The sequence below is a fragment of the Trachypithecus francoisi genome, unplaced genomic scaffold, assembly GCF_009764315.1.
Source record: "Trachypithecus francoisi isolate TF-2019V2 unplaced genomic scaffold, Tfra_2.0 Lachesis_group11, whole genome shotgun sequence".
Classification (NCBI taxonomy): Eukaryota; Metazoa; Chordata; class Mammalia; order Primates; family Cercopithecidae; genus Trachypithecus; species Trachypithecus francoisi.
In genome coordinates this window covers 100,139,918-100,159,283 of record NW_022681456.1, presented here as the reverse complement: position 1 = coordinate 100,159,283, position 19,366 = coordinate 100,139,918, and the positions used below count along the sequence as shown (strand labels likewise).

The following is a 19,366-nucleotide window of genomic DNA, read 5'->3' as shown; positions in this document are numbered from 1 at the left end:
TAGACGGAAGGAAAACAAAGCAAAGAGAAAATATGCATTTTGCCTTATTTCACCAAGCGAGTAAATGGGTTAAGAGGGGTGGAGAGGGGAAAAGACTGGAATCAAGGTCTTCAGGTCTTTTCTTTATGCTTTTTTCACTACACACCTTAATCTCTGAGGTGAGTTACATGACAGCAATAGCATGTTCTCCCACAGTCTAGCCCAGCCATTGATCTCGCCCCATATGGCCCTGTTTCTTAGGTATTCATTCACATTTATTAGTTGCAGATTTCTACCCCATGTAAAAAGGAACGTTGTTACCATCTTCAAAATCATGACCTATTATAATAGCATAACACTGTTATCAAAGGACCATGTAAGGCTAGTGCGAATGATAACTATGTGTTATACCTTCTACATACCATCTCATTCAGTTCTCACAGTAGCTCTGTAACAGAGCTATTATCTTTGCACTTCATAAATAAATGTAACCTACCCGAAGTCCACAACTAGTAGTGGTAAAGGCAAAATTCAAATTCAGGTCTGATCCTAAAATCTATGTGCTCATTAGTACCAACCTGAGTTCAAAGGATCATGTTATCCAAAGAGATTTAAGAAAAAGGATTCATGTCTAATTAACTCTGGGAATTACTGAGTTAAGCCTAAAAATAGGTGAATGCTTACTATGAATCTCCAAAAGGGGGATATTGGATACAGTCTTAAGGAAATGCCACACCAGGCTATTCTGTTCTAAAGATGCCAAAATGTTAGGCAATTATATCTGAGCAGCAGCTAGTGTTTTTCTTTATTCTTTTCAGACTTTTCTACCCTAGGGATATATTACTTCCTAAATCAGGGGGAAATTAATGTTACTTTAAATATAATAGAGGTATAATTGAAAAAAAGAAAGATGGACTAACATGATTCCAGTTTTTTTTTGATCCTGCTGGCAACTTCTTCCATCTTTTCACAAGCAGGACACAGGCATTGCAGATGTCTCCTGAACGAGTCTCATGCAATCTGATAAAAAAACAATCAAACCTTTATCAGTCTCCCTTACCTTAAAGAACTCATGCAAGCACATTTCTTTTGGGAAAAAAACCGTATCTATGTATGGTTTATAGATACAATTTAATCATCCTAGATGATCCCATTCCATTGTTTCTATAGGATATTTCAGAAATAAAATTATCTTCTAGATTCAACAAACCAATTCTACGTACTGCAATTTGGTTATTTTGAAATAAGAAATGCTTTTAAAATTAAAAAGGCCAAGCACCTCCACGTCCAGCAAGTTTTTTTGTTTGTATTTTTTATAGAGATGGGTTTCGCCATGTTGCCCAGGCTGATCTCAAGCTCCTGGTTCAAGTGACCGACCTGCCTCAGCCTCCCAAAGTGCTGGGATTACTGGCGTGAGCCACTGCACCCTGTCAAGGGTAATTTTTTTTTTTTTTTTTTTTTTTTGAGATGGAGTCTTGCTCTGTCGCCAGGCGGGAGTACAGCGGCATGATCTCGGCTCACTACAATCTCCGCCTCCTGGATTCAAGCAATTCTCCTGCCTCAACATCCTGAGTAACTGAGACTATAAGTGTGCGCCACCACGCCCAGCTTATTATTGTATTTTTAGTAGAGGCGGGATTTCACCACGTTGGCCAGGATGGTCTCGATCTCTTGACCTCGTGATCCGCCCGCCTCGGCCTCCCAAAGTGCTCTCAGATTACTGGTGTGAGCCGCTGCACCCAGTCAAGGGTAATTTTTTAAAAAGCCTTTTTAAAAATTAACCACAAAAGGAAGGCAACAACAAAAGGGTTTGTCTAGCTACAACTATAAGGGACTTCACAATTAATGTGGTAGCTACTCATAATCTGGAAAAAAGTAGGCTGTCAGCATTGTTTGATTCATTTAAAAAGCAGGAGACTTAAACAGCCTAAATTAGAATAAGTGGTTTTTATTATTAGCACATTGTTCCAATCACCTTGCTTACAAATATTTCTGTATGCTGTGGTATTTTTTCACTCTAAGAATAGTACAAACATCAGGTGATCTTACCCAAAACAGCTCTGGAAGTCCTTTTCATAGCGTTTACTGTCAGTGAATCGAGAACTGGAGGACTTAGCTCTGCAAATACAGCAGCCCTCTATACTTCGGTACATCTTTGGCTTGTGAAAACCAAACATCTTTTCTTCTGGGCAATAGTCTGTAAAGCCAAGGGAATTGACACATCTTTGTTGAGGGCTGTAACAAGGAACCATTAAAGAGTTCTCTCTGCTCCACCCTATCCCCAAGCAACTTGGTATTATATGACCAAGACTGGCAGGCAGCTCAGGCGAAGACCTCCTGGATCTACCTCCATTCTTGGCACTATCATGGCAAGTGTATAAAACACAAAGAAAAGTTTAGTTACTTAAGGAGGACTCTACTACCTCCTACCTCGCCTAGCAAACATGCACTCTAAAAATGGGGAAGAGGAGCATTTTTTAAAATCAGGTTTTTAAGTAAGAAATGCCACAAACAATCCTGTAAAATAATGAAGCTGTACACAATCAAGGACATATCCTTAAACTTAAGACACACCTTTTTATTTTGCATCTTTGCATTAACGTGATTCCCCTCTGGGGAAGTTTTGAGCATTTACCATGAACACTATTTGATACTAAGTATACAACTAGCTCACTATGCATAGCCCATACTACTTTGCCTAATGGGAATTCAGAGGGGATTTCTTCTGTGATAAATGGGAAGTTCTAAGCAGTCAAGTTTGGCCCTGAATTGAAACTGCTGAAAGGAAGATGTAAAATTCACAAAAATCCAAGGTTATAATTTAATAATAATAATAATTCCATGTATCATTAAGACAAAAAAAGAACGAGCTCATGTTGTCTGACCGCTGATCTGCCCCTTAGTTGTTAGAGGTTTGTGGACCTCTTCTATGAGGTTTTGGGCTGAGAGTAGTAACAGTGGGAGGCAAATGTCCCAGAGATGCAGAGTGAAATAAATTGCAGTCCTTCTGTTTTTAAAAAAAAAAAAATCTCAACATCAAGGAAGGAATGAAGAAAACAGCTCTGGGGCTGGATGCAAATATGTAGCTGGCAGTAAATCTGTACCTTAGGAAAAGTAATTTGGAATATCCAAATCAAGGGCCAGCTCACCAGAACATCTGGACTAAGAGAGGTGATGAAAAGGCAATGAATATAGAAACTAAACTCCAATGGACAAGTCCAGAGGATGTTTGTATGTATGAGGGTCTAACTATAAATTATCACATAAAGCAACAATAAAAGAAAAAAAATTTTTTTTCTTTTTTTGAGACAGAGTCTCGCTCTGTCGCCCAGACTGGAGTGCGGTGGCGCGATCTCGGCTCACTACAAGCTCCGCCTCCCGAGTTCAAGGGATTCTCCTGCCTCAGCCTCCCCAGCAGCTGGGACTGACTACAGGCGCCCGCCACCACACCCAGCTAACTTTTTGTATTTTTAGTAGAGACAGGGTTTTACCGTGTTAGCCAGGATGGTCTCGATCTCCTGACCTCGTAATCCGCCTGCCTCGGCCTCCCAAAGTGCTGGGATTACAGGCGTGAGCTACCGTGCCCGGCCAAGAAAATTATTAATACCACTTTTGTGTCCATAGTTTCAGGAGTTATAACCACAGAACAGTATCTTTTTAAAGTTGTTTTAGACATAAACTTAGATGACTAAACCTAAAGCTTCAGTACAGTCATGTGTGATTAACAATGGGGACACATTCTGAGAAATGCATCATTGGGCATCCTGGTGCAAACATCAGCGTCCTCACACAAACCAAGATGGCAATAGCCTACAACACCCCTAGGCTATATGGGATAACCTACTGTTACTAGGCAACAAACTTATACAGCATGTGACTGTACTGAATGCTGTGGGCAACTGTAATACAATGGTAAGAATCTGTGCATCTAAATACAGAAAACGTACAAAAAAATAAGGTATTATAATCTATTGGGACCAACATCATATATGCAGTCTGTGGTTGACCAAAAAGTCCTTGTGTGACATATGGCTGTATTTGTCTTTGGATTATGCCGTCTGATCCCATTCCATTCCAATTCTGGTTAGTATAATATAGCAAGTATTAATGAAAATGATTCAGAAGTAACCAAATATCCAGGCTTTTTATGTGTATTTTTTTGGTATTGAGGGATTTTGAAATATAGACAGAGGTTTTACAACTTTTAAAAGAAAGTATTTTTAAAACTTTTATTAGCAAATAATTAGCTTAAAAATTGAAGCTTCCCTTTCAAACAGGCTATTGTTAATATAACTGTTCCTCTGCAATGTTTTCGTTGGTGAGAGAGGCAGGCAAAAGAGTGAGATGGGGGGCAAGGCAGAAGGCCTTGATGCATTTCAATAATTAAGTCTAAACAGTTACCTCTAAGAATTGTTCAAAAAAAACATTTTTAGTTGATAATAATTTTAGTTAAATGCTTGGGAATCTGATGTCTTTGAGAGGAAGAAAAATGAGAAAATACCCTCTACACAGTCGTAAGAAAAGGTCTAGAGAGGCCTGCTCAAATGAGGCAGACTTCTTTTTTCTCAATCCAACAACAAACCCATATGATAACTGAAAAGAAAATCCTGAAGAAAATGGTTGCACGTCGCTTTGGAAAAAACAATGTCAAATGACAGAAGATTGCAGAAACAAGAAAACAGAGTAGCAGTTATTGTTTTAATATGTATATTCCTGTTTTAAGGCACAATGTAATACGACCCTCGTTCTCACACCACCCTGTGCTCTTCTCCAAACTCACCCAACAGCTTGCATTACGTAATCATCAAGAAGGTCAGAGAACAGTTTCTCTAATACTCTACAACTTCATCCATAACTCTTGGAAACTTCAGCCTCCCTTCTCAGCAAGGACAAATGAAGCAGAGCAAAAAAGGCCAGTTCATTCCATTAATACACAGACCAAATCCTATTACGACAGATAGATTCCTATCTCTACCCTCACAATCTCTTTCCCTTCCCCCAAATAAACAAGTCCTCAAAGCTATCAGCATTCAGCTCATCTCTAGGATATGAACTACCTTCACTGAGGTTAGATTTGAGCAAGACGCCATAGTTTGTGCCAGTTACCACACTGGCAAGTTGTTAAGGATGTTACGGATTATAGGTGAATACTGAGGCTTTCTTTTTAATCAGCAGCCATTGTGAATTAAGTGTTCCTCTTCAATGATTTTTTTCTGCCAGTGGGGACCTCCACAAAACTGACCCACCACCCCCTAGCAAGACATTCCAGTCATCAGCTGAGGAATATTCTTCTTAGACATGGGGGAGAATAGGCTGATGTCTTAGGATTCATAATCCATTTTTATATAGCTCCGTGACCTTACTTTTGTCCTGACTGACCTTACTTTTGTCCTTACTTTTGATCTGAGAGGGATCTAAATCCTAGGGCTTACCCTCTCCTAGGCAATGCTCAGTGAGAAATGCAATGAGGTGGCAGACACCTGTCCTTATGCAACACACAAGGAGCATGTGAACCTTTTAATGGATGACAACTTAATACATCTATTAAGCCTTTTCTGAGCTTATCCTCACATTTAAGAGGCACCTGGGAATCTGCAGCAAATACACAGGGGTTTCATTTTGGGCTTTGTTTACAGCAACCAAGTTAAGCAGTGATTGGTGTTTAACCATTTTGAGGTTTGGGGATCCCTGAGATTAACTGACAGTATTTTCAAAAATCTGCAAACCCATGAAATTTTTACAAAAACACTACTTAATCTCTGGAGGAAAACCAAGGACACAAAATGGTCTCTGAAACCAAGTTACTTTATATATTTAACAAAGTAGTGGGTGGGCACGGCATAACCTGATTTTAAACTGGACATTTGTTTTTTCAAGCAACCTGGTGGTTCTTTAGAATACTGCTTTCCTAGTACCACATTTGTGCAATATTAAATGATTCCTCCAGTACAATCTATCTTATTTGTTCAAATGACACCATCAGCTCTGAAACTATCTGTGCATTTTGCCTCTATTCTCATAGGCATCATATCACTCGGCACTATGTTTTAAAGGAAGAAAGGTGGCCGGGCTCAGTGGCTCAAGCCTGTAATCCCAGCACTTTGGAGGCCGAGACGGGCGGATCACGAGGTCAGGAGGTCGAGACCATCCTGGCTAACACGGTGAAACCCTGTCTCTACTAAAAAACACAAAAAGCTAGCCGGGCGAGGTGGCTGGCGCCTGTAGTCCCAGCTACTCGGGAGGCTGAGGCAGGAGAATGGCGTAAACCCGGGAGGCGGAGCTTGCAGTGAGCTGAGATCCGGCCACTACACTCCAGCCCGGGCGACAGAGCGAGACTCCATCTCAAAAAAAATAAAATAAAATAAAAAATAAAGGAAGAAAGGTAATACTATCTGCTTTCTAATTGATTAATAGTTACAGCTGAGAACAGACCCATACACTCTCACCCTTAAGCGTGTGTCTGAAGAAAAAAGAGGAAAATTCAGCTGTGAGATTAAAGCCAAAAATCAGGCCGGGCGCGGTGGCTCAAGCCTGTAATCTCAGCCCTTTGGGAGGCCGAGATGGGCGGATCACGAGGTCAGGAGATGGAGACCATCCTGGCTAACACGGTGAAACCCCATCTCTACCAAAAAATACAAAAAACTAGCCGGGCGAGGTGGCGGGCGCCTGTAGTCCCGCTACTCCGCAGGCTGAGGCAGGAGAATGGCGTAAACCCGGGAGGCGGAGCTTGGCCACTGCACTCCAACCTGGGCGACACAGCGCGACTCCGTCTCAAAAAATAAATAAATAAAGCCAAAAATCAAGAAAAACTTAAAATACTGATTATGAACTGTTGTCTTCTAAAATTAAATACTGGTATGGTTGCAAAACTCTGAGTATACTAAAAGCCACTGAATTGTACACATTACAAGAGTGAATCTTATGGTATATAAATGAGTGAATTTTATGGTACATGAATGATCTCAGTAAGCCTGTTTTGAGACATTTAAAAATAAAAATAACTGAGGAATTCACTTGTCTTTATCATCTTTGTAAGCGCAGCATCTAAGATTCCAGTCTCACAGTAGGTGTGTTAACCCAAATGAGAGACCCAAGATGGGAATCTCAATCAAACAAGGTTTATTAGGCCGAGCTTGAGGATGTGCACCCAGAGAGCACAAGTTCCAATAGCTTATAACCTGTGTTTCAAAGCAAGATTACCTGAGGCATGGTACTCATACATTTTTTTAAACAGGGGGATACCTGCAGTACAGTGAAGCAACAATTACATTCTTGTCGATTTGACTGGTATTCAGTGATGTTACACATAAGGTAAAGTAAGTATGTGGTTGAGTGGGTAAGACAGAAAGGTTAATAATTACGTAGGCATCTCAGGGTCTGGCGGAAGGATGATTGATTCCATCCTGCCTTTGTTCTATATCTGACACACAAGTTTACAACCAGTACCTGTTAGTAAAATATTTAACAAACTCCAGTTACAAATGCACAAAGGGTCAGCCTCACTAAATAGGCCATGGTTTTATTACCCATATGTCCAAACCGCAGCCATCTTGTCTCACTTTTCTCTTTTCTTCTGACACTATCATCATCATCTATCTGTCTATCTACAATATGTTTTCTTAAGGTCCTTGAAATAGAAAAAAAAAAAAAACATTTCAAGATGTTTTTCAAGATTTGAGGGGTTACAGTTAAAACATGCCTATTTATGGGAGGTTCTAACACTGATCTAACTGACATAGCTGCCTTTGCACATACACATTCTTCAGCCAGAACAAATATTTAGAAGAGGCTGTGTCAATCCACTTTTCCTTGTATTTCCACATTTTCCCCCTTTTGATCAAAATTTCTCTTTAGAGAACACAAATGATCATACTTCATGTCCTTCTGTCTTCCCAGGAAGTCATGTCCCACGTTGGAGGGAAAGAGGTGAGATGAGGTTGATGTAGGCCTGAGGCAGACACTCCAGGGGTATGTAGTGGAATCTGCTGCTACGCTTACAGGATAATTCTATCTACATTGTGCTACCAAAATGGGGGGGAGGGTGTTATTTTTTTTTTATTAAGACAGGGTTTCACTACATTGCCCAGGCTGGTCCCAAACTCCTAGCCTCAAGAGTCTTTTCACCTTGGCCTCCCAAGTGCTAGTGTGTGGGCCACTGCAACTGGCCTACAATTCTGGTTTTAGCAATAGATTTACATAGGTTGATTATAAATACCATGAGTAATTTAACTGATAGTAAGAGAAATAGGATAGATACTACGATTATATCAAGGTTTGAGATCCTTCTGTCATTTATAAGCATGATGAATGGACATTCACACATGTGTGAGATGCACCTCCTTCAAACCTTGTTATGACATTGGTACTTTACCCACGAAAAAGGGTTTGAATTGCAGACTGGAAGAAATAGGAAGCCAATTAAACAGATCATTGAAAAGATCGGTAGTTTGTGCCCCTTGTAACCATTTAGCTTGCTTGAAAATTCTTTCTACGCAAGTCTCTTCTTCACCTGAGGTGTTGATGTAAGTGCAGCAGGCAGTGTGAGCTACTGTACAGACTCCTTGTCCCAGCTACTCGAGAGGCTAAGGTACGAGGATCACCTGAGCCCAGGGAGGTCAAAGCTGTAGTAAGCCATGATCACACCACCACACTCCAGCCTAGGCGACAGAGCAAGATCCTCCCTCAAAAAAAAAAAAAAAAAAAAGCTTTCAATTTGCCAGCTATTTACACTATGTGCCCATCCTTGGGTTGGTGGGTGTGGCCCAATGCCACATACCAAAATGTATCTATTAACTATTCATTCATGGGTAAGTTGTTTAAAACATGAGTGAGCCATGGATTGGTTTTACTGCAGGTCTTACAAAAGCCTGCATAAGCATGATACATAACAAACAAGACGTGCTGGCACAATTTGCTTTTGCTTTTTCTCCTTTGGACATTCAGTTGCCAGTTATGACAGTAACCGTGGGAGGCCAGGAATGTGCAGGGACAGTGGCCTGGAAAAGATGAGGAATTAAGTTTGTGTTCCAGATAAGTTAGAGAATTTGTCCCTGATTGGCTTCCTGATAGACAGGCCTGGGGGCGGTGGGAAGGGTCGTGAGACTTAGGGGATATTATTAAGCACAGAATGAAAATATGGCCTGGCTTTGGAAGCTGAATTTGAATTTGGAAAGGGACACTTGGAGAGAACTGATGCAAGTATATGGTAACATTTGGAGTGTCAGAAAAATCAATCACAGGTGCAACAAGTACCATGTAATGATACTGAATGGCCCTAGGAAGCTGGTGACAAATCCAGCAATCTGAGAGACTGCCTCTATCTGCCACACTTTGGAAAAGTTTAGCTCATGAACTATTTTTCCATTGCCAGCAGAGACCCTGAAAAGTCAAGTGTATATATATATTGGTGGCCATCATGTGTATGGAAACATTAACCAGGTTATATATCTTATAATCTGAATCAAAGCAGACAAGGCCAATAGTCCCCAAAGTAAATATAATACTCTAAGAATGTTTAGACAGGAGATCATACAGGCCTGCTCTCAAGTCTTGGGTCAATTAGCTGTCCACTCAGATGTTGTCAACTTCTCGTCCTGGTTTCAGGGTTGAAACTGTTTGGTGAATCAGCGACAGGGATCTTTGGTGGGAGTCATGATCCATTCAGGAAGTTGTGCCTTTTTAAGGTGAGAGATATGGATCCGTGAGTCTACACCCTTTAACTCTGCTGTGCATGGATTACTCAGCGGTACCTGGCAAGGGCCCCTCCACCAAGGCTGGAGGAAGTCCTTTATGAGATGTCTTTTCCAACAGACAAAATTTCCAGGTTGGAGGTCATGACCAGAATCTTCATCTCCCAGGAGCACACTGTGGAACGTGTCTTGCACTAAGGTCTGGCTTTTCATGAGTTGGTGAACGAGTCCCTTAAAATAGTGCAAGATGTCCCCATTCAGTAAATTTGGATCAGTCATCTTGATTCCCACGTGCCTGGGTCTTCCAGTTACAATTTCATGAGAAGAGAGCTAATAAAGGGATGGATCAAAGGTTGAACAATACCAAGGGGAGTGCCTTCGGCCAGCAGAGGTGAAAAGCCTCCATAAATTTAGCCAATTTTTTCTATTATTCCATTGGTCCATTGCACCAATCCAGGGACTTAGCGCCAATTGTGTTATTATTCCATTGCTCCATTCTACCAATCCAGAGGACTAAGGGTGGTAGGCACAATCAAAATACTGAAATACAGGCCAATTTTTTTTTTTTTTTGAGACCAAGTCTCGCTCTATCACCTAGGGTGGAGTGCAGTGGTGTGATCTTGGCTTACTGCAACCTCCACCTGCCGGGTTCAAGTGATTCTCCTGCCTCAGCCTCCTGAGTGGCTGGGACTACAGGCATGCGCCACGATGACCGGCTAATTTTTGTATTGTTAGTGGAGACAGGATTTCATCATGTTAGCCAGGCTAGTCTTAAACTCCTGACCTCAGGTGATCCGCCCACCTCGGCCTCACAAAGTGCTGGGATTACAGATGTGAGCCACTGCGCCCAGTCCCAAATTTTACAAATGCTCAATGACCTGGGCAGTAAAATAAGTTCCCCTACTGTTGTGAAGTTCAAAAGGGGACTCCCCACAATGGGGTAATCCTTTCCAATAAGATTTTACCCACTACCATTGACCATCAGCAGGATGGGCAATGGCATTACCCAATGCAAAGACATGCATATCATTACCAATGCATGTTTATGTGCTTAAGATGGTGGCAGCTGGAAAAAATCAAGCTGCCACATCTCAAAAGGTCTAGGTAGAAAAAGAAAATGACCCTAAGCCACATAAAGGGGTTTTCCAGGATTGTGTTTTGGGTAGATGGTACACTGTGAATCAATCTTCTGTGCCATGATGACAGTTTCCAATAATATTGTTTATAATAGGATATCATTTTTATCTGAATTCCAGTGGGTCAAGCTGTAAATGTGTTCCATGAAGGGCATCTGACACCCCACTAGGATGATGGGTTTATCATTAGGTCCATACCATAGTTCTGTTTCGGGGAAAAAGTACCCCCGCTTTCGTTTCTAGGTAGATCTTTCTTCGGTGGAAGCTAAGTCTTGGATTTCCTTTAGTGTAGACTTAACTGTTTAAGTCTCACAGTCATTCCAAGGATCAGACTGGTGTCTCAAACACAGCTCTCTTAGCTACTGCATCAGCAAATTGACTACCTTGATTCTATGTTGTGTCTAATTCAGAGCGGCCTGGAACCTTTATAATTGCCAAAAGCGAGCTCCAAGACCAGTCCATTTTTTATGGGTTGCCCTGAGAAGGTTAAATACCCTCTTTCCATAGCATTCCCAAGTTATGAGCACCACTGGATGCATAGGGGCATAATTTTTGCCACTTTATTCTTTGCTAGTTGACAAGGTTGAGTCACGGCAATCAGTTCAGCAAGTTGGGCTGACTTAGCCTGAAGAACACCAGCTTCAATGACCATGGCACATCCCGCTTTAAACTTACTACCTTCTCCCCTCAAGTAAGATACATCTGTAAACCATTCTGTCTAGGCATTATCTAATGGTGATTCTTGTAGGTCTGTCCTGGGGGTAAAAAGTTGGGTATGTCATCGGGATGAAGTCATGAGAGGTCTTGTCAGAAGACTGGCCAGGCCTGGTGCAGTGGCTCATGCCTATAATCCTAGCACTTTGTGGTCTGCTAAATTCAAATTCATATTTGGGAAAAATAAGTGGGGCACTGTATATCCCTGTGACATCACAGTTCAAGTATCCCATCACTCTCTCCAGGTAAAGGCAAACAAATACTAACTACCAGGATGTATAGGGATGCTTAAAAAGGCACTACAGAGATCCACAAGTACCACTCAAGGTGAGCAGATTGCTTGAGCCCAGGAGTTCGAGACCAGCCTGGGCAACATGGTAAACCTTGTCTCTACAAAAAATACAAAAATCAGCCAGGTGCAGTGGTGCACACCTGTAGTCCTAGCTACTGGGGAGACTGAGGCAGGCAGATTAACTGAGCCCAGGAGGTTGAGGCAGCAGTAAGCTGTGATCATGCCACTGCACTCCAGCCTGGGTGACAAAGCAAGACCCTGTCTAAAAAAGAGAGGGAGGGATGGAGGGAGGGAGGGAGGGAGGGAGGGAGAGAGAGAGAGAGAGAGAGAGAGAGAGAGAGAGAGAGAGAGACCAGGTTAGGATCATTGCAACAAGAGATGGTAACATTAGAGGATAATAAAATTAAGACCTAATAGGAAGTTAATCTATTGAAAGATAAGTGTTAAGTTATGATGAGAATTCAGAAGTAGCTCAACTGAATGCAGAATGAAGGCAGTAAGGGAGGGGACCCCAAGACTGTCTCTCTAACAATTTTATATAGAAGGGCTGTAGCTGATATTGCCCTTACACAAGGGGGCAGCCCTCGAGTCACTGGATCTAACTGCTGACTATAATAGCCTATAGGTCTGTGCTGGTCACCATGTTTGAGTCAACATACCAAATGTGTTTCCCCCATCTTCATGAAGAGAAAGAAAGTTCATAGTTTGGGTGTCTTATTGCTGGGGCATTTATTAATCTTTTTAAAAAAAAACAGACTCCTGCTCTGTCACTCAGGCTGGAAGGCAGTCAGCTCACTGCAACCTCTGCCTCCTTCAAGCGATTCTCCTGCCTCAGCCTCCCACGTAACTGGGACTATGGACGTTTTGCCACCATATCTAGCTAATTTTTGTATTTTTAGTAAAGACACAGTTTCACCATGTTGCCCGGGCTGGTCTTGAACGCCTGACCACAGGTATTTGCCTGCCTCGGCCTCCCAAAGTGCTGGGATTATAGGCATCAACCACTGCACCTGGCCTACTAATCTTTCTTTAATTTGTTGCACAGCTGGTTGTCCCTCACCAGTCCACATGATGGGACCAGGCCGGTCATTCTTTAAACAGATATAAAAAGGTTGAGTCGCACAATAAAAATTTAGTATCCAGCTTCTACAATAGCAAGCCAACTCCAAGAACCCTCTAAGCTATTTTTTAGTAGTAAGCATCAAAAAAGCTAAAATTCCTTTGATTCTATCAGGACTGATGCTCAATCCTTTGGCTGACATAACATGTCCCACATGTCTGACTTGAGAAAGACAAAATTAAAGTTTACCCTTAGACACCTTGTGCCCTATAACGGCCAATTGTTGAAGTAAGTACAAGTTTTCTTCTTCAGAGGAAGAAAGTGTCAGAGCAAAGGAGGAGGTCATGCACACACTGGATGAGGGATGAGGATCCCCTGAGAGAAGTCCAAGTCTGCTAAATTCGTATTTCAGTATTTGGGAAAAGTAAGTGGCACTGTATATTGCTGTGACATCACAGTCCAAGTATACCGTCATTCTCTCCAGGTAAAGGCAAACAAATACTGACTACCTGGATGTATAGGGATGCTTTAAAAAGGCACTACAGAGATCCACAACTGAAAAATATTGTCAGGGACAGGCACAGTGGCTCACACCTATAATCCCAGCACTTTGGGAGGCTGAAGCGGGTGGATCACTTGAGGTCAGGAGTTCGAGACCAGCCTGGCCAACATCACGAAACCCCATCTCTACTAAAAGTACAAAAATAAGCCGGGTGTGGTGGTGCACGTCTTTAATCCTAGCTACTTGGCAGGCTGAGGCAGGAGAATCGCTTGATCCCGGGAGGTGGAGGCTGCAGTGAGCTGAGATTGTGCCACTGTACTCCAGCCTAGGGGACAGAGTGAGATTCTGTCCCAAAAAAAAAAAAAAAAGAACACTATCGTCATTGATGTTTGGTATGGCAGACAGGAGTATGAAGGTTAAGAAGCACTGGATATCTAGGTATTATAATACCGTCTACAGCCTTTAAGTTCTGTACAAATCTCCATCCCCTTCCCATTTGGTTCTCTGACAAGGAAAATGGGGGTGTTGCAGGGACTGGTGCAGGGAATAATAAAACCTCTCTCAAGATAATCTCATGATTGGGGCAACCCCACCTAAGGCTTCTTGCCATAGTGGCTATTATTTTACGTTAAGCAAGGGATTCATAGTGTTAATCTCAACCTTTATTGGAGCAGCTGAGAGTATCTTTCCTATGTCTGTGTTAGACTGGGACCACAGCTGGTAAGACATAGTTTCAAGTAAACGCTCAGCTTCTGGCATTAGTAGAAAAGTTGAAGTTTAAAAGGAGCCTTATGGTTTCCTTCCCTTTATTATACTTTTTTTGTTTTCCCATCTTCCCAATCACATGAGGGTGTCTTTACACCACTAACATCAATTTGTGATTTTTTTTTTGAAACGGAGTCTCACTCTGTCGCCCAGGCTGGAGTGCAATGGTGTGATCTCTGTTCACTGCAACCTCCGCCTCCCAGGTTCAAGCAATTCACCTGCCTAAGCCTCCCAAGTAGCTGGGATTACAGGCATGCACCACCACGCTCGGCTACTTTTGTATTTTTTTTAGTAGAGACGGGGTTTCTCCATGCTGGTCAGGCTGGTCTCAAACTCCCGACCTCAGGTGATCCGCCCAACTCAGCCTCCCAAAGTGCTGGGATTACAGGTATGAGCCATCGCGCCCAGCCAACTTGTGATATATTATGAGAGCATTATTTGGTTTGCTTTCCCTAATCCCATGGTTCAAGTTCCAGAAACATTTCCCACTTTGAGGAAAAAGAGATGAGCATTATGGATGTTGTGGAAATTTCGATCCAGAAGGTTAAACAGGCACTTCTGGGCATATCAGGAAAACACGGGATTGGCTGAGAGTATCATATTCATAGCCCTTGGGAGGAAGCCAAACCCAATGAACCAGTAAAGCAAAGGTGTGAATTTAAAGCAAGAGATAGGTTTATTAGGTATACCCACCATGTTAACTTTTTCATTCCCCTGAAAAATGGGGTTTTTAAGTAAGGTGGAATTTATAACTGATACAGCAGCTCCTGTGCCGATTATTGAATTATTTTTTCCCAAAGAGTGAGTTAAAGCAGCATATTGGGAGAAATGAAAACCCCCTATTTTCTCAGAGGATTCCTAGTTTTCCAGTTTATCATCCTGTTGTTTCCATTTCGGTATCTTGCAATTCCTTTTAAAATGCCCTAGCTTCTTGTAGTAGTGACAGAGAAGGGGAGAAGAGCTCTTAGGACCAATAGACTTAATTTTCTTCTTATTGGCCTGGGAGTTTTAAGAGGTTAACTGTTGCTATTGTTCAGTATACAGCCTCTTGATTTTCCTTTTTTATGACTGTACAGGACATACAGGTCAGCTAAGTTGACCAGTCATTAGTTCTGGCTATCACCTAGTCAGTCATTTGACAATAGTGGGTAGTGCATCATCCAAATTGTTTGGGAAATCTTAATTTAATAATGTGTCATTTTTATTGTTTTCCAAGTTGTCCACTGACATCTGCAATATTGTTTTCATGTTTTATCAAAGTGGGTAAAAAAAAATCTACAACAGGCCCATCTGGATTCTGGCAGCATTGCTGGATTTTAATCCAATCTATGATTTTTTTTTTTTTTTTTTTTTTTCTGAGACACAGTCTCACTCTGTTGCCCAGGCTGGAGTGCAGTGGTACGATCTCAGCTCACTGCAACCTCTGCCTCTGAGGTTCAAGCAATTCTCCTGCCTCACTCTCCTGAGTAGCTAGGATTACAGGCATGTGCCATCACGATTGGCTAATTTTTGTATTTTTAGTAGAGATGGGGTTTCACCAGTTGGCCAGGCTGGTCTCAAACCCCTGACCTCATGATCCACCCACCTCGGCCTCCCAAAGTGCCCGGCCGTAATCTATAATCTTTTGAAAAAAACAAGGGAATGGCATTTAACAGAGAAGCTGCTCATACCCACGCATCTTTGAGCCATCTTCTCAAAGTTGGGGAGTTGGCTGCAGCAGAGGTCATACCGGATTTTCAGGAACAAGATCTGTTAGGGGATCCAACCACACTATGCTTTTTCTAGCTATTCCTTAGCTTAAGCAGCTGAAACCAGCTATGTAGACAAGCCGATAAATGTCGAAATGACCTGGGTCATAGATTTTAATTGTGAGTTCAAATTCTGTGGTAAAGCAAATCCGATCTTCATAAGGGTCAGGAAATTCCTTAACTATGGCCCATAATTTGGCCTTCAATTAGGATTGATAAAGAATCAGGACTCCAGGCAGGCTGGGCACACACACTGCTGGTACTGGAAGTGAACCACTGGGACCGAGCATGAGCAAGCCAGTGAGTAGCTCCCGCAGCCCCCGGACCCAGGGTCATGCATGGGGACTGCCAAGGTGGCTTTAACCAAGGGAGCAAATCCAACTGAGCTTATAACAACATTTTTGAAGTATGTAAGCACTGAGAAAAATGGTGAATTTTTCATGTCTCCCAATGACTTTATCACTCCATACTTGAACATTTTTGGAGAAAGCCAGCCTAATCCAAAGACGGTGGAACTTTCAAGTGGAGTGGTGGGTCAGACCGAAGATGGGAGGAATGTTGTCCCGGCGTTGGTGATGCTACGTTTGATCACTTGATGAAGGTGGCATCCACCAGATTTCCACTGTAATGACTAATATCTTTTCAACAGTGTGTAGCCTTTTAATTGGTCCTGGGTGCCCCTGATACTTTGTTTATGGTAGCCTTTCAGCTGTTTGACAAAGCTGGCAAAGGAGAAGTAACTTTTGATCAGAAAGAGGGATGGTACCAGCAGTCTACAGGTCTCATCCCAGTCACTGTTCCCTGGTCCCAATGACAACTGACATTTATCACCATCAAGTGGTTTTGCCTGTTTTTAAACTTAATTGGAACCACACAGAACGTACCCTTTCAGTCTGGCTTCTTTTTTTCAACATTTCTGAGATTAATCCATGCTGTATTTTTTATTTTTCTTCACTGTATAGAATTCCATTGTGTGACAGCATATCCATTCTAGGGTCAATAGACATTTTGAGACATCTTCAGTTTTGGCTACTACAAATAATGTGTTTTCAACATTGTTTTATGTATTTTTGGGGGGTGTGTGTGTGTGTGTGTCAGTATTTCTAGGAATAGAACTGCTGAGTCATAGAAAATGTGTAAATTTACCTTCAGTAGATCTTGCTAAACTGTTTCCCAAAATGATGGTACCAGTTAACACTCATACCATCATTGTATGACGGCTCCATATATTTCAGATCGTTGCCAACACTTGGTATCAGCCATTTTTATTTCAGTGATATCTCACTGTGTGGTTCTGATGAGTATTTCCCTGATTCCAAATGGGTCCTAGAACTTTCTTTCATACTTATTGGCCATTTAGGTATCCTCTTCAATCACGTGCCTACTTTCTGGATACAAGACCTTTGGTGGTTATATGTTTCACAGATGTCTTTACTCTGTGCACTGTTACTCATTTAACTGAGTCTTGAGGAACTTCAGTTCCTAATTTTAATGTAGTACAAACTATCAGCATTTTCTTTTGTAGCTAGCTCTTTTTGTGTCCTGATTAAGAAACCTTTGCTTTCCTCCAGGTGCAGAAAATAATCTCTTTTATTATCTTCCAGAAGTTTGTTTTCCTTTCAAATTTAGATTTTAATTGTTCTAGAATTTGTGATATTTTTACATGGTATTAAAGGTAAGGGTCGAAGATTCTTCCCTGGCCCTCTTCCCCACGGATATGTAAATCACCCAGCATGATTTACTGAAAAAGATCACTCTTTTCTTTTCTTTTCTTTTTTTTTTTTTGAGATGGAGTTTTGCTCTTACTGCCTAGGCTGGAGTGCAATGGCATGATCTTGGCTCACTGCAACCTCACCTCCCAGGTTCAGCCAATTCTCCTGCCTCAGCCTCCCAAGAAGCTGGTATTACAGGCACCCACCACCACACTCAGCTAATTTTTTGTATTTTTAGTGGAGACGGGGTTTCACCATATTGGCCAGGCTGGTCTCGAACTTCTGATCTCAGGTGATCCACCCGCCTCGGCCTCCCAAAGTGCTGGGATTACAGATGTGAACCACCAAACTCAGCCAAGATCACTCTTTTCTTTATTGCACTGCAGTGGTACTGCTGTCATAAATCCAATATGGGGCTGTATCTGAATGTTCTATTCTTTTTATATAATTGTATATTATCCACTAATACTATACTATCTTAATTACTACAGCTTTGTAAGTCATACTTGGTAAGTCTTTCAACTTTATTCTTTAAGATTATCTTGGCTATTCTTGGCCTTATTCATTATCAAAACAATTTTAGAATAAGTTGTTAATTTCCACAACATCCTGCTGGGATTCTGAATGCTATTGCATTGAATATGTGTAATATCTGTGTGTATATGTATAATTAAATGGTTTTTTGTTTGGTTTTGTTTTCTTTTGAGACAGAGTTTCGCTCTTGTTGCCCAGGATAGAGTGCAACAGCACGATCTCGGCTCACTGCAACCTCCACCTCCTGGGTTCAAGCCATTCTCCTGCCTCAGTCTCCCAAGTAGCTAGGATTACAGGGGCCAACATCTCACCCGGCTAATTTTTTGTATTTTTAGTAGAGATGGGGTTTCACCATAATGACCAGGCTAGGCTGGTCTCGAACTCCAGATCTCAGATGATCCACCCTCCTCAGCGTCCCAAAGTGCTGGGATTACAGGCATGAGCCACCACGCCCAGCCAATTAAATGTTTTAATCCCTTAAAAAAAGAGAAAGAGAATTACGAATCCCCCACCTGTCAGAGGCTGTTCCCAGAATGATGCAACCACAGAAAGCATTCCTGTAGAGTTCCTGTCCCTCACTTCTGCACAAGAGGTTGCTGCCAGGGTAGGTGGAAGGACAACAAGAGCAGGGGCCTTTGGAGCCATGTTCCCTGTCACAGTCTGTTTAACTCGTGACAGACAAGGAGAAAGAGATGGGAGAAGAAGAAAAATTAGATCCAGCCTGGGGAGTTAGAAAGATGAAGATAGAGCAAAGGTGTAGGTGGTGAAGGAGGCACCAAAGAGTAAAGGTAATTCTGAAGATTGTTTTTTAATGAGAGTATATCTGAGAGCTATCTGTTACCACCTCTAAGTTGTTTATTAGCATTCTGTAAGGAAAAAAGATCATCCTACCCACTTTTACTACTTTCAAGATACCACTGGAAGTAGCTTCCCCATTCTGGTTGCTTAATTTTTGCACTAGCACCTTCCATCCTAGTCTGCATGTATGCCAATTTTGGCATATCAAAGGATCTGCCTTTAGGCCACTGTGATGTAGAGTCATTCTTAAGTCGTCGTGGTCCATTTGTTTAAGTGATTACATAATGAGGCACCCTAAGTATTGTATATTAACCCAGCTGGGGTTTCTAAAGGTGGAATCAGATGTTCTGCGGTTGCAGGGGATTTAGTCTATTTAGAGGCTTTGTTCTCCATAATTTTTAATACCTTCTCATTAGATTGACTAAGTCAGGAGGTGT

The 19,366-nt window shown here is 41.9% G+C and overlaps 1 protein-coding gene and 1 non-coding gene across 7 annotated transcripts in view; one reads left to right on the top strand and one right to left on the bottom strand.

Moving 5' to 3' along the window:
- SINHCAF (SIN3-HDAC complex associated factor) overlaps nt 1–19,366 on the bottom strand; it is a 44,390-nt gene that overhangs the window by 13,687 nt on the left and 11,337 nt on the right. For 4 of the 6 annotated variants that reach the window (XM_033222498.1, XM_033222501.1, XM_033222497.1 and 1 more), the window contains 2 exons: nt 2,029–2,176; nt 900–999 (listed from right to left, as the gene is read on the bottom strand). In XM_033222498.1, the coding sequence (XP_033078389.1) occupies nt 900–999; nt 2,029–2,156 (228 nt within the window). In that variant the 5' untranslated portion in view covers nt 2,157–2,176. Of the gene's footprint in view, nt 1–899; nt 1,000–2,028; nt 2,177–9,511; nt 9,654–19,366 lie in introns of all 6 variants that reach the window. The other 2 variants (XM_033222503.1, XM_033222500.1) reach the window with 1 other exon arrangement.
- Nucleotides 8,259–8,358, top strand: LOC117091261. Its single transcript, XR_004440368.1, has one exon. It is a non-coding gene; the product is annotated as a small nucleolar RNA U13 (small nucleolar RNA).